General features: G+C 36.1%; 1 protein-coding gene across 1 annotated transcript; it reads right to left on the bottom strand.

The window, feature by feature from the left end:
• Positions 1-1,357: 1,357 nt before the first annotated feature.
• LOC122599941 (tyrosine-specific transport protein-like) lies at positions 1,358-16,652 on the bottom strand. Its single transcript, XM_043772562.1, has 14 exons — positions 16,295-16,652; positions 16,140-16,180; positions 14,187-14,279; positions 13,774-13,848; positions 13,203-13,252; positions 12,608-12,697; positions 11,780-11,836; positions 11,248-11,317; positions 10,571-10,672; positions 10,427-10,479; positions 9,745-9,895; positions 9,565-9,649; positions 8,909-9,037; positions 1,358-1,653 (listed from the first exon to the last, which is right to left on the bottom strand). Exons 1-14 carry the CDS (start codon positions 16,596-16,598, stop codon positions 1,472-1,474), a joined length of 1,482 nt encoding a protein of 493 aa, XP_043628497.1. The 5' UTR covers positions 16,599-16,652; the 3' UTR covers positions 1,358-1,471.
• Positions 16,653-17,182: the final 530 nt, after the last annotated feature.

The following is a 17,182-nucleotide window of genomic DNA, read 5'->3' as shown; positions in this document are numbered from 1 at the left end:
TTAAATGTAATTTAATGGTTTTTAAGGTTCTTTTAAGCTTTTATCATTGGGGTAAAAGTTTTTTCAAAAGCCTTTTTATGAAGAGATTTTACACAAAAGCTCAACCATAAATGCCCTAAAAGTGGCAAATTTTCCTCTACATATAGAAAGGTTTATAACATACCTTCTACAGTTAAACTTTCACACATGTTCATACGTGTGTTGTGTGTTAGTATGATTTTGCTGAAAGGTGCCTGAACCAACACTTGCCCGCTGTGAATCGGTTTTGTTAATCACCGAAAGTGGCAGTCTCCATCATTGAGCAAGTTGTTTCGTGTTGAAGGGAGACTGTTAACTTAAATAATTAGTTAGTGCATGTTTTGTATTTATGTAATAGTTTAGTCCTTTAATTAAAGTATGAGGGTAATTAAGGAAGGACTTGTATGTAATTATGAGGAGGTTTAGTGCAAAATCTTTCCCTATATAAACCCCTCCACCCCATGTAATAACCTTTATTACATAATTTAGCATCATTTCAGACACTAACCAGAAGCCGGGAAGAAAGGAGGAAGTCAGAAACAAGTAGGCTCATGGTTTAGTTTGCTCACAAGTATAAGAAAAAGAAAGTAGGAGCTTGGTTTTCTTATCTAGTGCTCTACTGGAGGTGCTCTTGGAACAGGTTGGACCGCAAGAGGACTATAAACAAAAAATGGCAACAGTACTTGGAAAAGGAGAAGGTTTGATTTCATATTAAGTTTGGTTTATGAGTTCAACGACCCGGTGTGGGCAGTCAAAGGAAGTGGTTTGATTTCATATTAAGTCTATTATGGATGTATCATGGCATATGGTAAACTCTTTAACCAAGGACATTAGGTGCAGAACCGGTTGGAAAAAAGGTGAAAGCTTTAGCTTTTTAGTTTCAAGATATACCTTTGGAGATGGTGCCTCATATAAGTCTTGGTTCTGAGCTTGAAGAGGTGGACTTGGTTAAAAGGTTGCTTAACTGATGGCCCAGAAGACGTATTTACTAATCCAATATATCCGAATGTTTATGTAAATAAATTGATCTAATTATAATTTGTTATTTATGTTAAACGTGAGATACGGGTATAGTTGTCTATATGTCCATCTTCTTTCTTTGTTGAGATAGAAGTATGTCTCTATTTCACCCTATTCAAAAAGTTGTAATATCAAACCCCCCAGCCCTTCACAAAAAAAGTTTGAGTTCGAATAATTAAAGGAAAAATGAATGGTGTGCAGAAAGTGAAGAATGTTTGAACCCTTCTAAATGTTTCGATAGTAAAAAAAAAACTGTAACAACCCTGTGCTCTCTCTTGATAGAAACGAAGTTAATACGGTATAAATAGAAAGTGAAGAATTTACATGAAAAAATTTGGCAAGTTATCAGATTATAAAATGACTTTTAACATTTAGTTATGTGTACAACAATTCGACTAATGGACAATTATAACAAGGGAGATGTGTGAGTTGATCATGTATGCATAAGGTTCTCAATTAGTTCTGAAATAATGACATACCCTGCACCTCCTAGTATTAGAGAAAGGGTTATCCTACCTCCAGGTACAAGCTGTGGAAGGTTTGATGATACAGATGAACTCGAGTATCTATCTGACCAAGACATTGCAGCAGGAAGAACACCAAACAGCACCAGCACTACATAAATGGATGTGTGGAGTATTTATCAGATGAGAGTGGTTGGGTTGCCTAATAAGCAATTTTTTCCTTCTCTTTTGTACTCTCATACAGTAATAATTAGTGTGCTATATATACATACAAATAACATTGTTTAAACTTGTTTTAATCAACCAAGGTTTTAGGCATTTGAATACAGACCAACTTTCAACTAATTTGACCCAGTCACCTTTTTGGGGGGTTTCCTTTGTAGTTGACTATGTTTAACCTTAACCTAAATGACTCGCTAAAGATATAAGATGACCCATATCGACCCACTTGTATTAGACGGCTAAAGTTTCTTCCAATGATCCTCGCCACAATTACTACATGAGTGATATATGTGCACAAAAATTCTTTGTTTCTCTTTGTTCAAAGCAATTTCGACTCTATAAATGTTAATTTTAGCTTTTAATTAACCATGAAAAAGAAAATGAAGCAAAATCATATGCTCAACCCTACCCTGGAAATTGGTCATTAACGGGTTAAAAAATGTCTGAAAGCCTCTTTAATTGCTTACATGTTCTTTAGTCGTTTTAGTTTAAAATGTCATAATCTTTGTCAAATACATTAAACATAACAGCGACATGATAAATTTGTCAAAAGAAGATGGATTTGAAAAAACTCATGAAACATTGGTGTTTAAACGTATTTAGTCGTCTTATTACTAGGGGGTGAATTTGCTAAAGGAGGGGTCAGAAAAAGATTAATTATGTTTATTGGCGGTTCCCTATTGGTGATGGATGTTACTCCACGCCGCTAAAATAATCAGAGCAAAATGTGTAAGTGTGAAAACATGACCCTCAAATGAATGATTAAGAGGAGTATTTATAGAGGCTAAGGAGACAAGGTCTGAGTACTTGTCAGTGTTGGAGATAACGGGCTTAACGGCCGTTATAAAGGTAACGGAGGTCAACCTTTACGTTAAAGGGCTGGTAGGGTAAATTTGAAGGTTTTGGTCAATAACGGTCAAATAACGGGTTTAACGGATCTTAACGGGCTTGACGGTCAACATAAAAAGTTGACTTTTTAAGGAGAAAAAGGGGGCGGTTGTTGATACTTTTTTAGGGTTTTATTTTTTCAACACTTCACACCTACTAGAGCGGGAAAGACGACCAGATCCACCACTCCTGGCCCCACCTTCGACGGCCCCACCTCCGGCGGCCCCACCTCCGACGACCCCGCCTCTAGCGACCCCACAGGTATGTAATTCTGAATTTTATATTCAATTGTTTTCTTTTCACTAATTAACTTATACATTAAGTGATATTATTAAATAACTAGTTTTTTTCAGTAATTAATTTTTAAAATAAGTAATATATATTAAGTAATTAGTTTTTTTAGTGATTAGTTGCTTCTTTTACACTTTAACACTTAAACTTTTTAAATTAGCTACTCATATATGAGATTATTAGCTACTTGATGTATCATATATGATATATTTCAGTGTTATACGTGATTTAATTAGATTATATAACATTTAATCAGTTCGTATTAGCTTGTTGCTTGATGTATTAGCTTGATGTATCATATTTCATAATTCAGAATTATATATCATTTAATGTTTGTGTTTCTCATTTTCAGTTACCATGGCGTCTGGCTTTGGCAGTTCTTCATTGATTCAGTCAACGCTTACTGGTGTAAAAAGAAAATCAAAGGATATTGGTTGGGATTATGGTGTTTGCCCGAATCCAAACAACCTTGATAAAATAAAATGCAATTTGTGTGGGAAACTGATTACTGGAGGTATTACAAGATTGAAACAACATGTCGCACAAATTGTAGGACAAGTATCGTCATGTCCGAGGGCTAACAAAGATGATCGGTTGAGATGTCAGGAAGCTCTCAATGAAGCAAAGAACAAAAAAATAGCAAAAAGGAACAGGATGAGGCCATAAGATCGCAAGCGAGATCTGATGCTAATATAACTACTATTAATGAAGAAGAATTGCGTGAAACTTTGGGAAGTAGGAAGGAACCAAATGTTTTTGGCCCCATGGATAACTTTGCAAATACTGTAAATCCTGAGGAGTTTGTGAAGAAGGGGAAAGGTACAAAGCTTGATCTTAACAATACCATTCGAAAAGAGAGAATATGGATGGCGAAGAAGTACATCAATATGAGTGCGGGATTTCTTTTAATGCCTTTGAAAGGGACAGCTTCAAAATGATGGTGGAAGTGATTGGCCAATTTGGAACTGGGCTACCAACGCCTACAAGGTATGAGTTGAGCAACCCACTTCTAAAGGAAGAAGTTGAAAGAACAAAAGACTTATTGAAAAAAAATGAAGAAGAATGGAAAGTGGGTGGATGCTCGATCATGACAGATGCTTGGACAGATAGAAAAAGAAGGAGCATTATGAATTTATGTGTAAATTCAAGGATGGGTACCGTGTTTTGCTCTAGATTAGTCGAATTTTCTGATTTCGTCTGAAACTTTGCTCATTAGTTTTTAAATGCATTTGCTTTTGGTATTCAACAACGCTTGGTTGGAAACTTCTCTCAAAACTTTGTATTATTTTTGACATCTTGATTTGAGTGGTATGATTAGTTTAAGTGGATACTTGCTTGAGGGCAAGCAAGGTTTAAGTGTGGGGAGGTTTGATGTATCGCAATTTATACATAATTCTCACATCTTATTTGGACGTTTTGTACTCGTTTTATGGCCATTTATACTTGTTTTGTGGTGCGTTATGGTGTTTGCTAGTGGTTTCAGGGCTATAGTAGTTACATCGCTCATAAATGGTAGAAAATGGTTCAGGGCTACAGCAGGTACATCGCTCATAAATGGTCCATATGCAATGACGGAAGAGTCAGCAGGTGATAAATGGTCCATATGCAATAACGGAGGAGTGTTACCGAAGAACTGATATGTCGCATTTTATGCCCATTTCCCATAGCTTAAGTAGTTGATTATTGATGTTTAAGAGTCGTTTTCACATTTGGTGCGTTGATGGTATTTGTTAGTGTTTGAACCTGAATTAATTGGCTCAGTGACAAACAAGATTAAGGGCCACAACCACCGCAACTCCTGAGAATTCAATGCGAACCTAACAAGTTCTTGACGAACCTAAGGTGGCAGTTATTGTGGAATGATTATGAATTGATTGAATATGATTGATTGACTTAAAAATGTGAATTGAATGTGTGCGTTGACAGGCATTGAATTGAGCATTTATAGAGGTATATTTGGAAGAATGACAAACACTTTTGAGGATTTTAATGTTGTCAGTTTCCTTTTCTTCGTAAAGACTGTAGCTTGTCATGTATTGATTATCATATGAATATTTATGCTTATATGTCATTTGTATAATTCCTCCTTTATTCAGCTCATGCCTGCAAGACTGTTTTACTTGGTTGGACTCGAGATACCAGTAATAAGAAAGAATGTTCCAGATTTATTAGGAGAATTAATGTATTGCCTGTTGAACATATGGTCAACAAAAAGCATCTTGAGAGATTAAGGGAAGTTTCTATCCCATATAAGAGTTATGCAAAATGTAAGGCTATTTTGGTTGTTGCCAAGATTAGCCAGGATTGGGAAGGAGATGCCCCTATCTTAGTTGATGAGTCCACTGGAAAATGTATGAATTTATTTTTATCTTTCCTTTACTTATTGTTTGATGAGAATTTATTGTTTTCTAATGTGCTTTGTTGTTGCAGCTATGGGTCTTTGGGAGTGCATGGGGGTGGATCTTGGGAAGCTTGAGCAACGCCAATCCCGTAAAATGTATGAATTTATTTTTATCTTTCCTTTACTTATTCTTTGATGAGAATTTATTGTTTTCTAATGTGCTTTGTTGTTGCAACTATGGTTCTTTGGGAGTGCATGGGGGTGGATCTTGGGAAGCTTGAGCAACGCCAATCCCGTAAACCCTGCCCGAATGATGAAATCTTGGAAGAACATGTTGAAGGTACTTCTCATGGTTCTCCCCCATCTAGGAGGATTTCTTTCTCCCCTGAGCACCAAAATCTCTTTGTGCCTTCTCCTCCCTACCCACTGAAGAGGAGAGTGACAAGGCTATGAGTGACTTCTTTGAAAAGGAATGTCCTTCTACTTCTTCCCCCACTGGTATAAAACTTTATACTATTTTGTTGATGATGTTATTCTATATTTTACTATATTTAAATAATCTTATCCATCTTATTTTGTAGGTGGACCTTCTATAGGAGGAGGTCTTTCTGGAAAGAGGGTTGGGGAGGATCTTATTAGTCCTCCACCCAAACGTTCCATGCCACCCTTTGAAACATTTAAAAGCTTTACTTCTTCTTCTTTTACCTCTAATTCCGGGGGTCCTCTCAGATTGTCGTTTACCAGTGGTGGCTTGGAGGAGACTATCAATGACCTTGGGCCCATGAGTCGTGTAGGATTTCATTGTACTGAAATGGAACGATTTAAGGCGTGCCAGTGCTTTTAGTCTGGGTTCCACTCTTGTTCCTCACCCTACCCAGGAGTTTCGTAGGGGTTTGGGTAATGATTACTATGTATATCCTCCATCCCTCAAACTTAAAGATGATTTGAGAGATCCTGAGGTAGCGAGACATTATGCAGACTCAGTAGTTCCCCCGCTTTTTGCTGCAGAGACTAGCTTTCTTCCCCTCACTCAGTTGGCTAGGGTATGTTAATTTTCATCACTTAACTTTATTTTATTTTTATTTTTATTATTTTAATATCACTTGTTATTTTATGCAGCTGTATGATACCCATGCCGCACTTTCCTTTAATGTTGGGACTGTCATGAGGGACAGTTTTTTTAGGGAGCTTTTCATGTTGAGGAAGAAGATTGATGGATTGGAGTCTGAGATGAGTGTGGTATATGGTAACCTTTCTGATTCCAATATCCCATGGGGATAGCGGAAATTTGCAGATTAAGTTGGGTCATATATATTTTTGGTTGATTTTGTTATTCGGTCTTTGTAATGACCCGGGGACTTTCCAACGTTGTATGATTGCTATTTTTAGTGAGTCTTGATAAGATGTTGGAAAGGTGTGAACGGGCACACTTGGTTTTTAATTGGGAAAAATGTCACTTTATGGTCAAATAGGGTATTGTTTTGGGACACAAAGTTTCTAAGGAAGGGTTAGAGGTCGATAAAGCTAAAATTGATGTCATAAGTAAATTGCCTCCACCCACAAATGTGAAATCAATTAGAAGCTTTTTGGGTCATGCCGGTTTTTACCGTAGGTTCATAAAGGATTTCTCCAAAATCACCCGGCCTAGAACCAAGTTGTTAGAGAAGGATGTCCCATTTGTGTTTGATAAAGAGTGTCTTGATGCATTCAACTTGTTGAAAGAGAATTTGACCAATGCACCCATTATGACTCCCCCTAATTGGTCATTACCATTCGAGTTGATGTGTGATGCTAGCGACTGTGCTTTAGGGGCCGTTTTAGGCCAAAGGGAGGATAAACATTTCCGCCCTATTTCCTATGCTAGCAAGACCTTGAATCCAGCCCAACAGAACTATATTGTGACTGAAAAAGAGTTATTGGTTGTTGTGTATGCCTTTGATAAATTTCGACCCTACTTGGTCCTTAACAAGACCATTGTTTATACTGATCACTCTGCCTTAAGGTACTTGTTCTCGAAACAAGATGCCAAGCCCCGTCTTATTCGTTGGGTCTTGATTTTGCAATAATTTGACATTGGGTCTTGCTTTTGCAAGATGCCAAGCCCTGTCTTATTCGTTGGAGGAGGTGGCTGAGGAGGAGCCCGAGCCATTACGACGTCCTAAACGCCATGCTACCTCTACTGCGGGAGCTTCTTCTTCTTCTACCGCTCCCGCAGGTTTTGATCTCACCTCTCTTCAGTCTGTTGTGGATAGGATATTCGAGTCTCAGCAGGCCTTCCACTCCCGCATGGATGACTTTCGTGAGCAGGTGGGGAGTGACATGACTATGGTAGGTTCTGGCCTAGGGAGAGTGGACTACGATTCGCGGCGTTACCAGCCGATGTGGGAGGCGCAGTTGAGAGGGCAGGATTTTCGCCCACCCACCGATCTTCCGGATTATCGTCCACCCTCTATGTTTATCCCTCGTCAGAGAGTTGGTGGAGGTTTCTACTTTCCTCCAGAGCATCAGGTTGAGGAGCCTCCTCGTCACGATCCAGGTGCATTGGGACCGAATATGCCGGTCCGATTTGGTAGTTATACAGGTACATATGCAGGTATGGACGTTAGCCAGGCGGGAGCTGCAGAGCAGGTGGTTGGATCGTTATTTGATTATGGTAACATTCCTGGTTACCAACATTATCTACCTCATCCTCCACCACAGTGATCCGTTGCAGGTTGAAGACTGGAAGCCGTCTGTCAGCTTAAATTGATGGCTTATATTATTTGTTTGAACATTTCACTTTCCGTACTTTTTCATTTTCATTTGGTCGGTTTGTATCCACCCTTCGGGGTGATGAGACAGCGTATTTTATTTCCCATTTCCGTTACTTAGTAGGGTAGAATGTTGCATGCTTAACTTGATATTATTATGTCGGCTTTTATTTGTGTTCATGTGTGATAGCAAGGTTGTCATTTGCATATGCTGGCAGTAAGTTCAGCGCTCATATTCTTGTTGGCATTATTCGTGCATGGAACACCACATATACCCGGCAAGTTTTTCTTGTCCTTATTTTGCTTTTTAGTTTACTTTTCCCTATTTCCCTTAGTTTGGCTTAATTATTGGACATTGAGGACATTGTCCAACTCAAGTGTGTGTGTGTGTTGGGGGGGGGGGGGGTGGGTAAACAGGAAAAAGTCGGGTATTTTTGACGATTTTGCATGCTTGTCCTTGTAGTTGATGGCTTTTGTCACTTAATTATAGATATAAATGAGCAATGTAACTACACCCTTGGTACAAAATTTTAATCTGTGGAATGTGTTTTGACTGATTAACGTGGCAATCTCTTCTGGATTAATAACATTGCTAGCATGCTTATAGCACCAAAACACCAAATTGTGAGATTATTAATTCATGGCTAGATATGATAGGTGTACGGTTCTTTTGATTCCTATGTCACCACTGAATAAAGAATCCAGACCCCTAAGACGACAACCGCCACCTCCACGTCCGACAGCTCCATTTTGACCCTTAGTAACTAGTAATAATTACCTGACTTATTATACTACAACCCCGCGCATATGCTACCTTAAATTTAAATGGTTCTTTTCATTATTAACTACAGTTGAGTTAAACGTAAAACTCTAAACAACAGAACAACATAACTCTAAACAACAGAACGACATACCTCCATAAGTTCCAGCAAAATCCAATGCTTTGAAAAAGATGTCAGGGTCTAGCAATGATAGTATTAGTGGTGGAAACAACGTGAGGAGATAAGGCAGTGGTCTGCTTTTATCAGATGGTAGTTTGAGCACTGGAAAAAAAAAGTAAAAACATATATAAATGTTGGTGGCAACATACTGGTCGAGCACACTGCGTTGCAAATTTGTGTTGAAACAAGTCAGGGCAAGGTTAACAAGGATCACATTTTGTCCAGAAAAATAACTTTTATAAGTTTCTATAAACAAGTATAGTGTAATGAAATATTATTTACAATAAATATATAATTCTAATAGAATCTAATGAAATGACTTAGGGACAAAAAAAACATTGGGTGACTTTTAACGAGCTAGACATGTTTCCATTTAACTATTTTGTTACATGTGTAACCTCGTAGAGTGAAAACATAATTTGAATTAATTCAGTCATAAGTAAACAGGTAAAAAACACTACCTCAAAGATCTAAATAGATTTAAAACTTCTAATAATATTTTATAGGGCCTTTTTTTTCCTCTGAACGTGAAAAAAAGGAAAATCCAAGTTTCTTTTGTTGAGTTACCCTAATACTTGACAAAAAGCATGCCACACTAGTTTTAAGAAGATAGGAAATAATAAACTTACAGTCAGAGAGGAAGTCAGAGAGGCCTAGAACAAATCCAATATAAGAAGTTGCAATGGCAAGGAGAGAAAATGCCCCAACAATAGGCTGTGCAATATCAATTGCAAAGGAAAAAGTTTTTTTTGTAAGGTTCCATATTTCGATCTTAAAGACGGTAGTTAATTGAAATGTCATATACCAACCCCGACAACTCCATTAGTAGCTAGCAATGCCTGCAATGGGTCCACAATCTTATCTGTGCCTGTTTTGGGACTAGTGATTGTTCCAAGAATGACAGCATTCCAGATAAGAAAGAGACCAAGCGGAATGGCAGTGCCTAGAACAATTGAAGTCCTGCAGGTACCATTCTAGTAAAATAAATCACAAATACTAGAAAGATGTCCAACAGATAGAAAATACAAGAACAAAAATAGAAACATGCAGAAAGGCTTTAAATAGACCGATAGGATGATGGGGATAAAGAGAATCTCCGTGCAAACAAGATAGCTTTTAATGATTGCCAAGGAGTCGGACAGGAAAGTGAAGTTTTCCATATTCTTTCCAAGATGAGGATTGTAATTGGGCAAAAAAAAATATTGAGATTGTTCTCCCAATTGTGCAGTGTATATACACGTGACGTAATTACTCTATTATAGCTAAGGATTAATCCCTTTTCAACCGTTTAGTGTCGTTGAATTTAATAAACTGCGTTCGAAAAATAAAGTCTCATTTGAAAGGCCCTCCTGGAGATCAAAAAATTCTCTTAAACCAGTAAAGGGCTTGTTTGGCCAACACCATTTCTAATATATGCTAAAATCTTGGTGTATATTTTCTTCATGTATCATGCAAACACCAAACGAACAGATAATGATAACGTTTTTTCACCTTATTTTGGATAGATCTCCTTCCAGATTCGTACAAAGAACAGGAACTACATTCTGAAATGAACAATACTATTATATGTAAGTATATGATGGAAACAGGACTATTGTATTGTCTAAAATAGTGAACTGAAGCCAGAAATATTACCTGATAAACAAAAGAAAGTGCTATTATAGGTATACTTGCAGGGATAGCTTGCAAGTTAACTTTTAAAAGAGCATCCCAGTGCAGATCTCCGCTAGCAACGGCCTAAAAACGACATATAACTCACAGGTTATATAAAAGAAATGATGCTGAACAGCTTAAGACTGGGAATATACAAGTACCAATAATAAGTTTTACAGGTATCATTAACAATCTACTCCAGAACTTTTGTAAATATGATATTCACAAAATTGTATTCTATAAAGTTAGCGGCCTTTTCTCAGACATAAGCCCGATTGATAATATTCTGAACAGTAATTTTAAACTTCAAGGAACGTTGTGCTACCCAAACCAACTCCAGAGGCTGCTATTATAAGTAGTGGTTCAAGGCAAGCTTCATCACTCCCCAAGAAACCTTCAATACCCACTTTCAGGTTAATTATCTATTTATATCAGCCTTCTTTTAACAATGTTAGAGTTAAATTCTTCTGTAGGACGGGTGAAAGACTTGCTGGCATTGTGAAATATGCTTACATTCCCAGTTTATTAGAGGAATATAAACTTAGCAATCAAGAAACTGATAACCCCATCGACATATTATGAAAAGAGTGATTACAATGTTACAAGGTTGTGGAGTTCTTGTTAGTAACAAACTATTAGGTCACAGAAACAACAATTACCACAAGAGCTGCAAAAGATATTATGATACTGGATACTAGAACTCCATTGACTGCACCAATAACCTGCTGGCTACATCAAGATATAAACCTTTCAGACGCCTCTATTACTTGGCAAAATGCACCACGTATAGTGTCACAAAAGAAATTGACACATAAAGACGCTAGAAGAAAGAGCAGGTCACAGGAATAAGGGAGAAGTCAGTCAAAAAAAAAAGTAGTCCTTTTGCATCTCTTTTGTAAATTCATCTTAAATATATTTTGTTTCTGTAATCTTCTGGCAACAAGGTCTCTTTACACCTATGTCCTTGGCTTTCTCTTCTTAGTGGCTAGGATTCAGATCATCTTATCTTACTATTACATCATTATCATTTCTATATAAAAAAAAATTATCAAGTGCTGATGATGTTTCTATACATTATATAAGCTAAATTCAAAAGTTAGATAATAACGTTATAAAAACCATTAAAGTCGGTTTGTTGTAGATATCTAACACATGGTTAAAGTAAACCAATAAAAATATGGCAATAAATACCTTCCAAAGTAGCAAAGGCTTCCCAAGAGAAATGAAAACAGGGATGCACATTCCCATCTGCATCCATAACAATACTAAACATAAGGAATTTCTTATATATGATTCACAGTATAGTATGTCATAAAATTACAAGGCCAAAATGGGAAATCATCTTTTTAATTTGTATAGCATTGTCTAATAAGAAAATCCAAAAGGCAATTCATGTCCTACCACCAATATACATTAGAAATATAAGTGTTAATGTGCAAACAATGACATAAAAGAAACCAATAAACATATGTATGGTTCTCATATGTCATAACCTCTCTTTCTTAAATAAGAAGTTGTGAGCTCACTAGCACCACTCACTGATTTTAATCATACAAATCTGACTAGCTTAAAACCCATGAACTTTGTACTCATTATCTTCTTTAATGATTACAATCATTCTCAATCCTACAGGAACCAGTTAACCGGTCATAAGATATAGACCAAGAGATACCCACACTAAGAACTGTAAAATTGAGATTACTTTCGTCCTTACATTAATTGTCATTTAGAGTAGATATGTGGACGAAAGGCAGAGCCATGACATTTCATTAAGGAGGCCTTATGTATAGGAGTATAATAAAATGAAATGTATCAAAACAGCATAATAAGGTCCCATGTTTTGGAAGAGAAATGAACAGATGCTCTTTAAGATTTATAAATCTACATCCTAAACTTACACCAATTGGTAACACTACAGAACAATCATCAAGTTAACGTTTATATATGGGTGTGTCAAGCTAAATGCTTACAATTATTATGAATGAAAATGTGTTTAGTAAAATAAAATATAGATCATACACTGGAATGCCAAGTATGTTAGTCAAGATGTCTGATGAACGAGCCACATAAGCAACAAGAAGGGCGTAATGGATAAAAATATACGACCAGCTGCAATGATAGAAAGAAATTGTTACAATAATAATTACCTACACTAGTCTGTCTGACAAACACCAGACATAGTTGCTATTTTGAGACCTGGTTACTAGTGAAAAATGTCACCATGGGAACTAAAATGTGTACTTTTAGACATATAACAGACCCAAAACCAAAAAACATTGACACTCAGAATATGCTTCATTAAACAGAAAGTCAGAGATTGAGTAAGAGTGTGTTTCATTTGCATGCAATTATCCAAAAGAACCACATTGTCAACTGAGATCTTTTCTCATGGACACAACAAATGAAGATAGCTGTGTGGTAGCCTTATAATATCGGGAGCCTACATCTACCACTTCTTTTTATTGATTTACCACATTGTATAATTGTTATAGCAAACGGTACAAGTATATAATGCGTGGAAATTTGTGTTATCTTTTTATCATGGGTGATGAGTCATACATCACCAAACATGCTTTAAGATGTTGTACTGTACAACAAAGTTTTATCATCTTACCAAGCAATCTGAACTCCAATAGTTCCAAGAGTTCTTGTAGCCATTGATACCTGAAAAATAAGCATGGAGCACTTACAAAACGTAAAGTATATATCTTTTGTCACCATTAGAAATTTTGGCCCAATGAGACCATATGTACTAGTGTCATCTAGGAATGGGAGATATAAGCTTAGTAAGTTGCATGTGTATTTGGCCAGTCAAAGACCTGAAGAGACTATGTCATTCCCAAACTAGTCACAGTATTTATTCCTTTTCTTCGCATGAGGGTTGCAACTTTAAAAAAAGTAGTATCAATTTCTGTAGTGCAAGCATGTAATATATGCCTGATCAGTCTCAAACTCTCGATATGGAAGTGACATTATCAGGGTAATATAAATAGCTAAAAAGTGCAATCAAATGTGTAATATATCTGTAAGTGTGGCAGAGGATAAAAGTTTATGGTTTGTCTCAATTGCAAAGGTGCAAGCAAATGTGTACGATATCTGTAAGTGTGGCAGAGGATAAAAGTTTATGGTTTGTCTCAATTGTGGAATGGTAGAGCTAACTTATAACAAGAAACTGTTGAGTTTACCAATGATACACCTCCTGATCCCAGTTCGCACATTGTCTTTACATTTACTTCAGCTATTAGCAAGCCAGTCACAACCTGCACAGGATCAATATTGTAGCGTTATAAGACAAGAAATATGGTGCTCATATAGACAAAGACAAACACATAACAGAGTAGAATGTTGATAACTTTAAGATGACGAGTAAAAAAAACACATGTGGCGTTGGTGCATCAGTGTACTTGGAGATGAATAACATTTCTATGTCATGGACAAAGTACAAAATAAGAGTAAAATCTTGACTATTTCACCTATTGCACACACAAAATGCTCTATTACTAAAAACGTATTTCATAAAAAATGTAATTCAAAAAAAAAAGAACAAGACTATAGACCAGATAATGCATCTAAGGAGAAAATTACATAAGAAAAGTACCATATAAATCCAACAAAGAACGCACGTGACTGCGGCAGCCAAAAACCCAGCTTCCTGGGTAACCGCTGGAATAGCAAGAATTCCAGCACCAACCTGTTCAAACAATTTACATCCATGACACATATATAGTTCTCAATCAGAAAGAACAAATGATGTATGCAATTCTGCTTATATATTGATATGGCCAGCCAAGACCTTGTTAAGTAGTAAAAGGTTAAAAGATATGACAATAGGCAAATCAAATATGTTTAATGTTGTTTCATTCTCTACAGATTCTAGAATTTTTTTATGTTGTTTTGCTAATGTTTTTGTCAAACTTACCAATAAGTGCCCATTGGATTTATCTAAGGTTTATATTCCAAAATTGGGGAAAGGGAAAACTCTAACAGTTTTAAAAAATTTAATGGTCTACGTTCATTTAATTTCTTCCTTCAAAGATACCGGCATTATTCCACAAGATTATGATGTGTATCAACCAAGATTCGCACACGAAGTAGAAGAATAAACGCAAATAAAGCCGAAGCAAGTCAGCTGTTATATTGATAGGCTGGTTTCGAGCACCAGGCTCCAGATGGAAAATAACAATAAACTCAATCCACACCTAAAAATGGGTGCAACCCTTTTATTTAAAGAAAGAGAGACATAACCTAACTTTACTTCCAAGTAATTAATAATTAATTAAATAACTTCTCAAACTCGGCACTTAACCACCCTTAACTTTGTTCACTTTATTTCTGCTGTAAACTCAACCCCCTCACTTCCTGATACGTATCAGATTATTTATGGTAAAACATTATTATGGTCTAAGAGTAGAAAAGCCAAACTTGATTGTTTTGTTTACCATCATCATCATCACAGACTAAGCAAAAGGAACCACTTAATTTAAACATATAGTATTAATATGTCTTAAACTAGTGGTACATATACGATATTAGGGATATGTTAATATTAAAGTAGTAAAACATCTTCTTCATAGCCTGGTGATAAGAAAGCCTCAGAAAACTCCATGCGTAAACAGCCACGGGAATATTCGTCAGACCACGTACATCATAGCCAAAGTTTCGACTGTCCCACGGAAAAGAAAAGGGATCCATCTCCTTTTACTCGTTTAAAGTTAAGCAGTATAAATCGTTGAAGCAATACTTTGTATCTCCATGTAAACGCCATGTATTCATTAGCAAAATATATATCGTTTCATCCCACCAAATGACTACTATATTATTCTCTCTTCGGAACAACAATGATCTAAAGCTTTAAAACCATCCATCCAGCTGTCATATTTTAAAATGTAATATATCAAAATCTATCTTAAATCCGATAACAATGTGTCGCACGCACTTTCTCTCATCTCTTACACAATCACTATACATATATAAACGAGAGCAAGTACCCACGCGTTGCGGCGGTAAGATAGTGGTGGTGATACCTAGGTCAAAGAATGTGATAGGTTATAGGAGTTGACATGTCATAGAGTATGATAGTCAAATGCCTTAGCCGTACGGGCTCTGCCCTCGGATTTAAAAATTTGTCGAAAGTATATCGAATGACATCTCTAATGAAAGAGCATGATATTTTAAGAACACCCATACAATTTTTATAATTTATCAATGTACGGTTTTGGAGATAAAAGATTTTGAATGAATTGGAGGAATAAATGATTTATGAAGGAGAGAGAAAAAAGATGATTGGTTGACATGAGGAGAGAGAAAGGGTATTATAGTTATTTTAGATAAATATAGAATAGATAGGACTCTAGGAGGGGCATTTTGGGGAAATACTTAAAATCAATATTGAAAATTTGAAGTTCAATGTTGAAAATCTAAAATCTTTATAATATAATAAGTATAGATTCAATTCAATTCAACAGTAAAAAAGTAGGATTTATAAAACAACCACACATAACGATTAATACTCTAATATAAATACAAAAGTAAGAATAAAGAGGGGAATTACAGTGGTGCCAGCAACCAGAAGAACCGAACTAGTTACGCTACCTGTACGAAACACAAAATATCAGAATTAGCTACGAAAAAAACAGTATTTAATCAAATTAGAGACACTAAATTATAATTAATTAATATAAAGAAATAAAAAGTAGTAATAACAACCAGGTTCTCTTTTGAGAGTAACTCGATTAACATTCGAAAAAAGCCTTTCGAATTCGATATCTTCTTGTTTTTGTTGAGGATATGAGAAGCATTTGAATTTCAATAATCGAATTGATTTATTACTATTATAATTATTATTATTATTATTGTGAATATGAATTGGATGTTGAATTTGATTAGAATTTGAAAACCCTAATAAGAATGATTGATGATGATGCTGATGCTTGTGATGATGATTATGATTGGATGATGATAATAATAAGGGCGGGAAGCAACAAGAAGAAGAAGAAGAGGAGGAGAACATCGTCGGCCCGTAGTAGGCGTCTTCTTCTTTATTATTAGCCAACTAGCCACTCACCAACGGTCAATTATGCTTTAGGCATGTTAAATACATAAATGACCGTTTTGTGTACTAAAAATGGAAAAATTAACCTCCCAACTAGCGGAGGTGTTCATACTGCGGTCCAAACCGAGAAAATCAAAAAAACAAACCGACAATGGACCGAAACCGAATAAAACCGAAGAAATCGGTCCGGTTCTCGGTCCTATCAAATCATCCAATTCCGTTATCGGTCCGGTTCATGTATAAACCAAGAAAATACATGTCCAGAACCGAACCAATAAACTGATACAAGTTTAACTTCAAAGGGGACTCTAAATTCCTTCTAATCCACTTTTCAAATGTAACAGTGAGCTTTTATTAATCTCATTATCATAGTTTTGAAGTATCCTACTACATATTGTGTATATATTTTTGGACATGTATATCATAGTGCTTACTGTCACGTACACACTCATTCATACGTTAGGTTAATATGAGTATATAGACTTGATTACATCTCTAATAGAATTAATTTACTTGTACACATGACATGTAACATATTTATC

Source organism: Erigeron canadensis, chromosome 1, assembly GCF_010389155.1.
Source record: "Erigeron canadensis isolate Cc75 chromosome 1, C_canadensis_v1, whole genome shotgun sequence".
Taxonomy (NCBI): Eukaryota; Viridiplantae; Streptophyta; class Magnoliopsida; order Asterales; family Asteraceae; genus Erigeron; species Erigeron canadensis.
This window is presented reverse-complemented; position numbering and strand designations above follow the sequence as displayed.

What these genes read in the sequence shown, in the direction of transcription:
- LOC122599941 (XM_043772562.1), bottom strand. Translation starts at nt 16,598, where the DNA reads ATGTTCTCCTCCTCTTCTTCTTCTTCTTGTTGCTTCCCGCCCTTATTA. An exon ending in AACATACTTGGCATTCCAGT is followed by an intron (nt 11,837 to 12,607) that starts GTATGATCTATA and finishes TTATGGATGCAG; the next exon opens with ATGGGAATGTGCATCCCTGT. An exon ending in CTCTGACTTCCTCTCTGACT is followed by an intron (nt 9,038 to 9,564) that starts GTAAGTTTATTA and finishes TTTTTTTTCCAG; the next exon opens with TGCTCAAACTACCATCTGAT.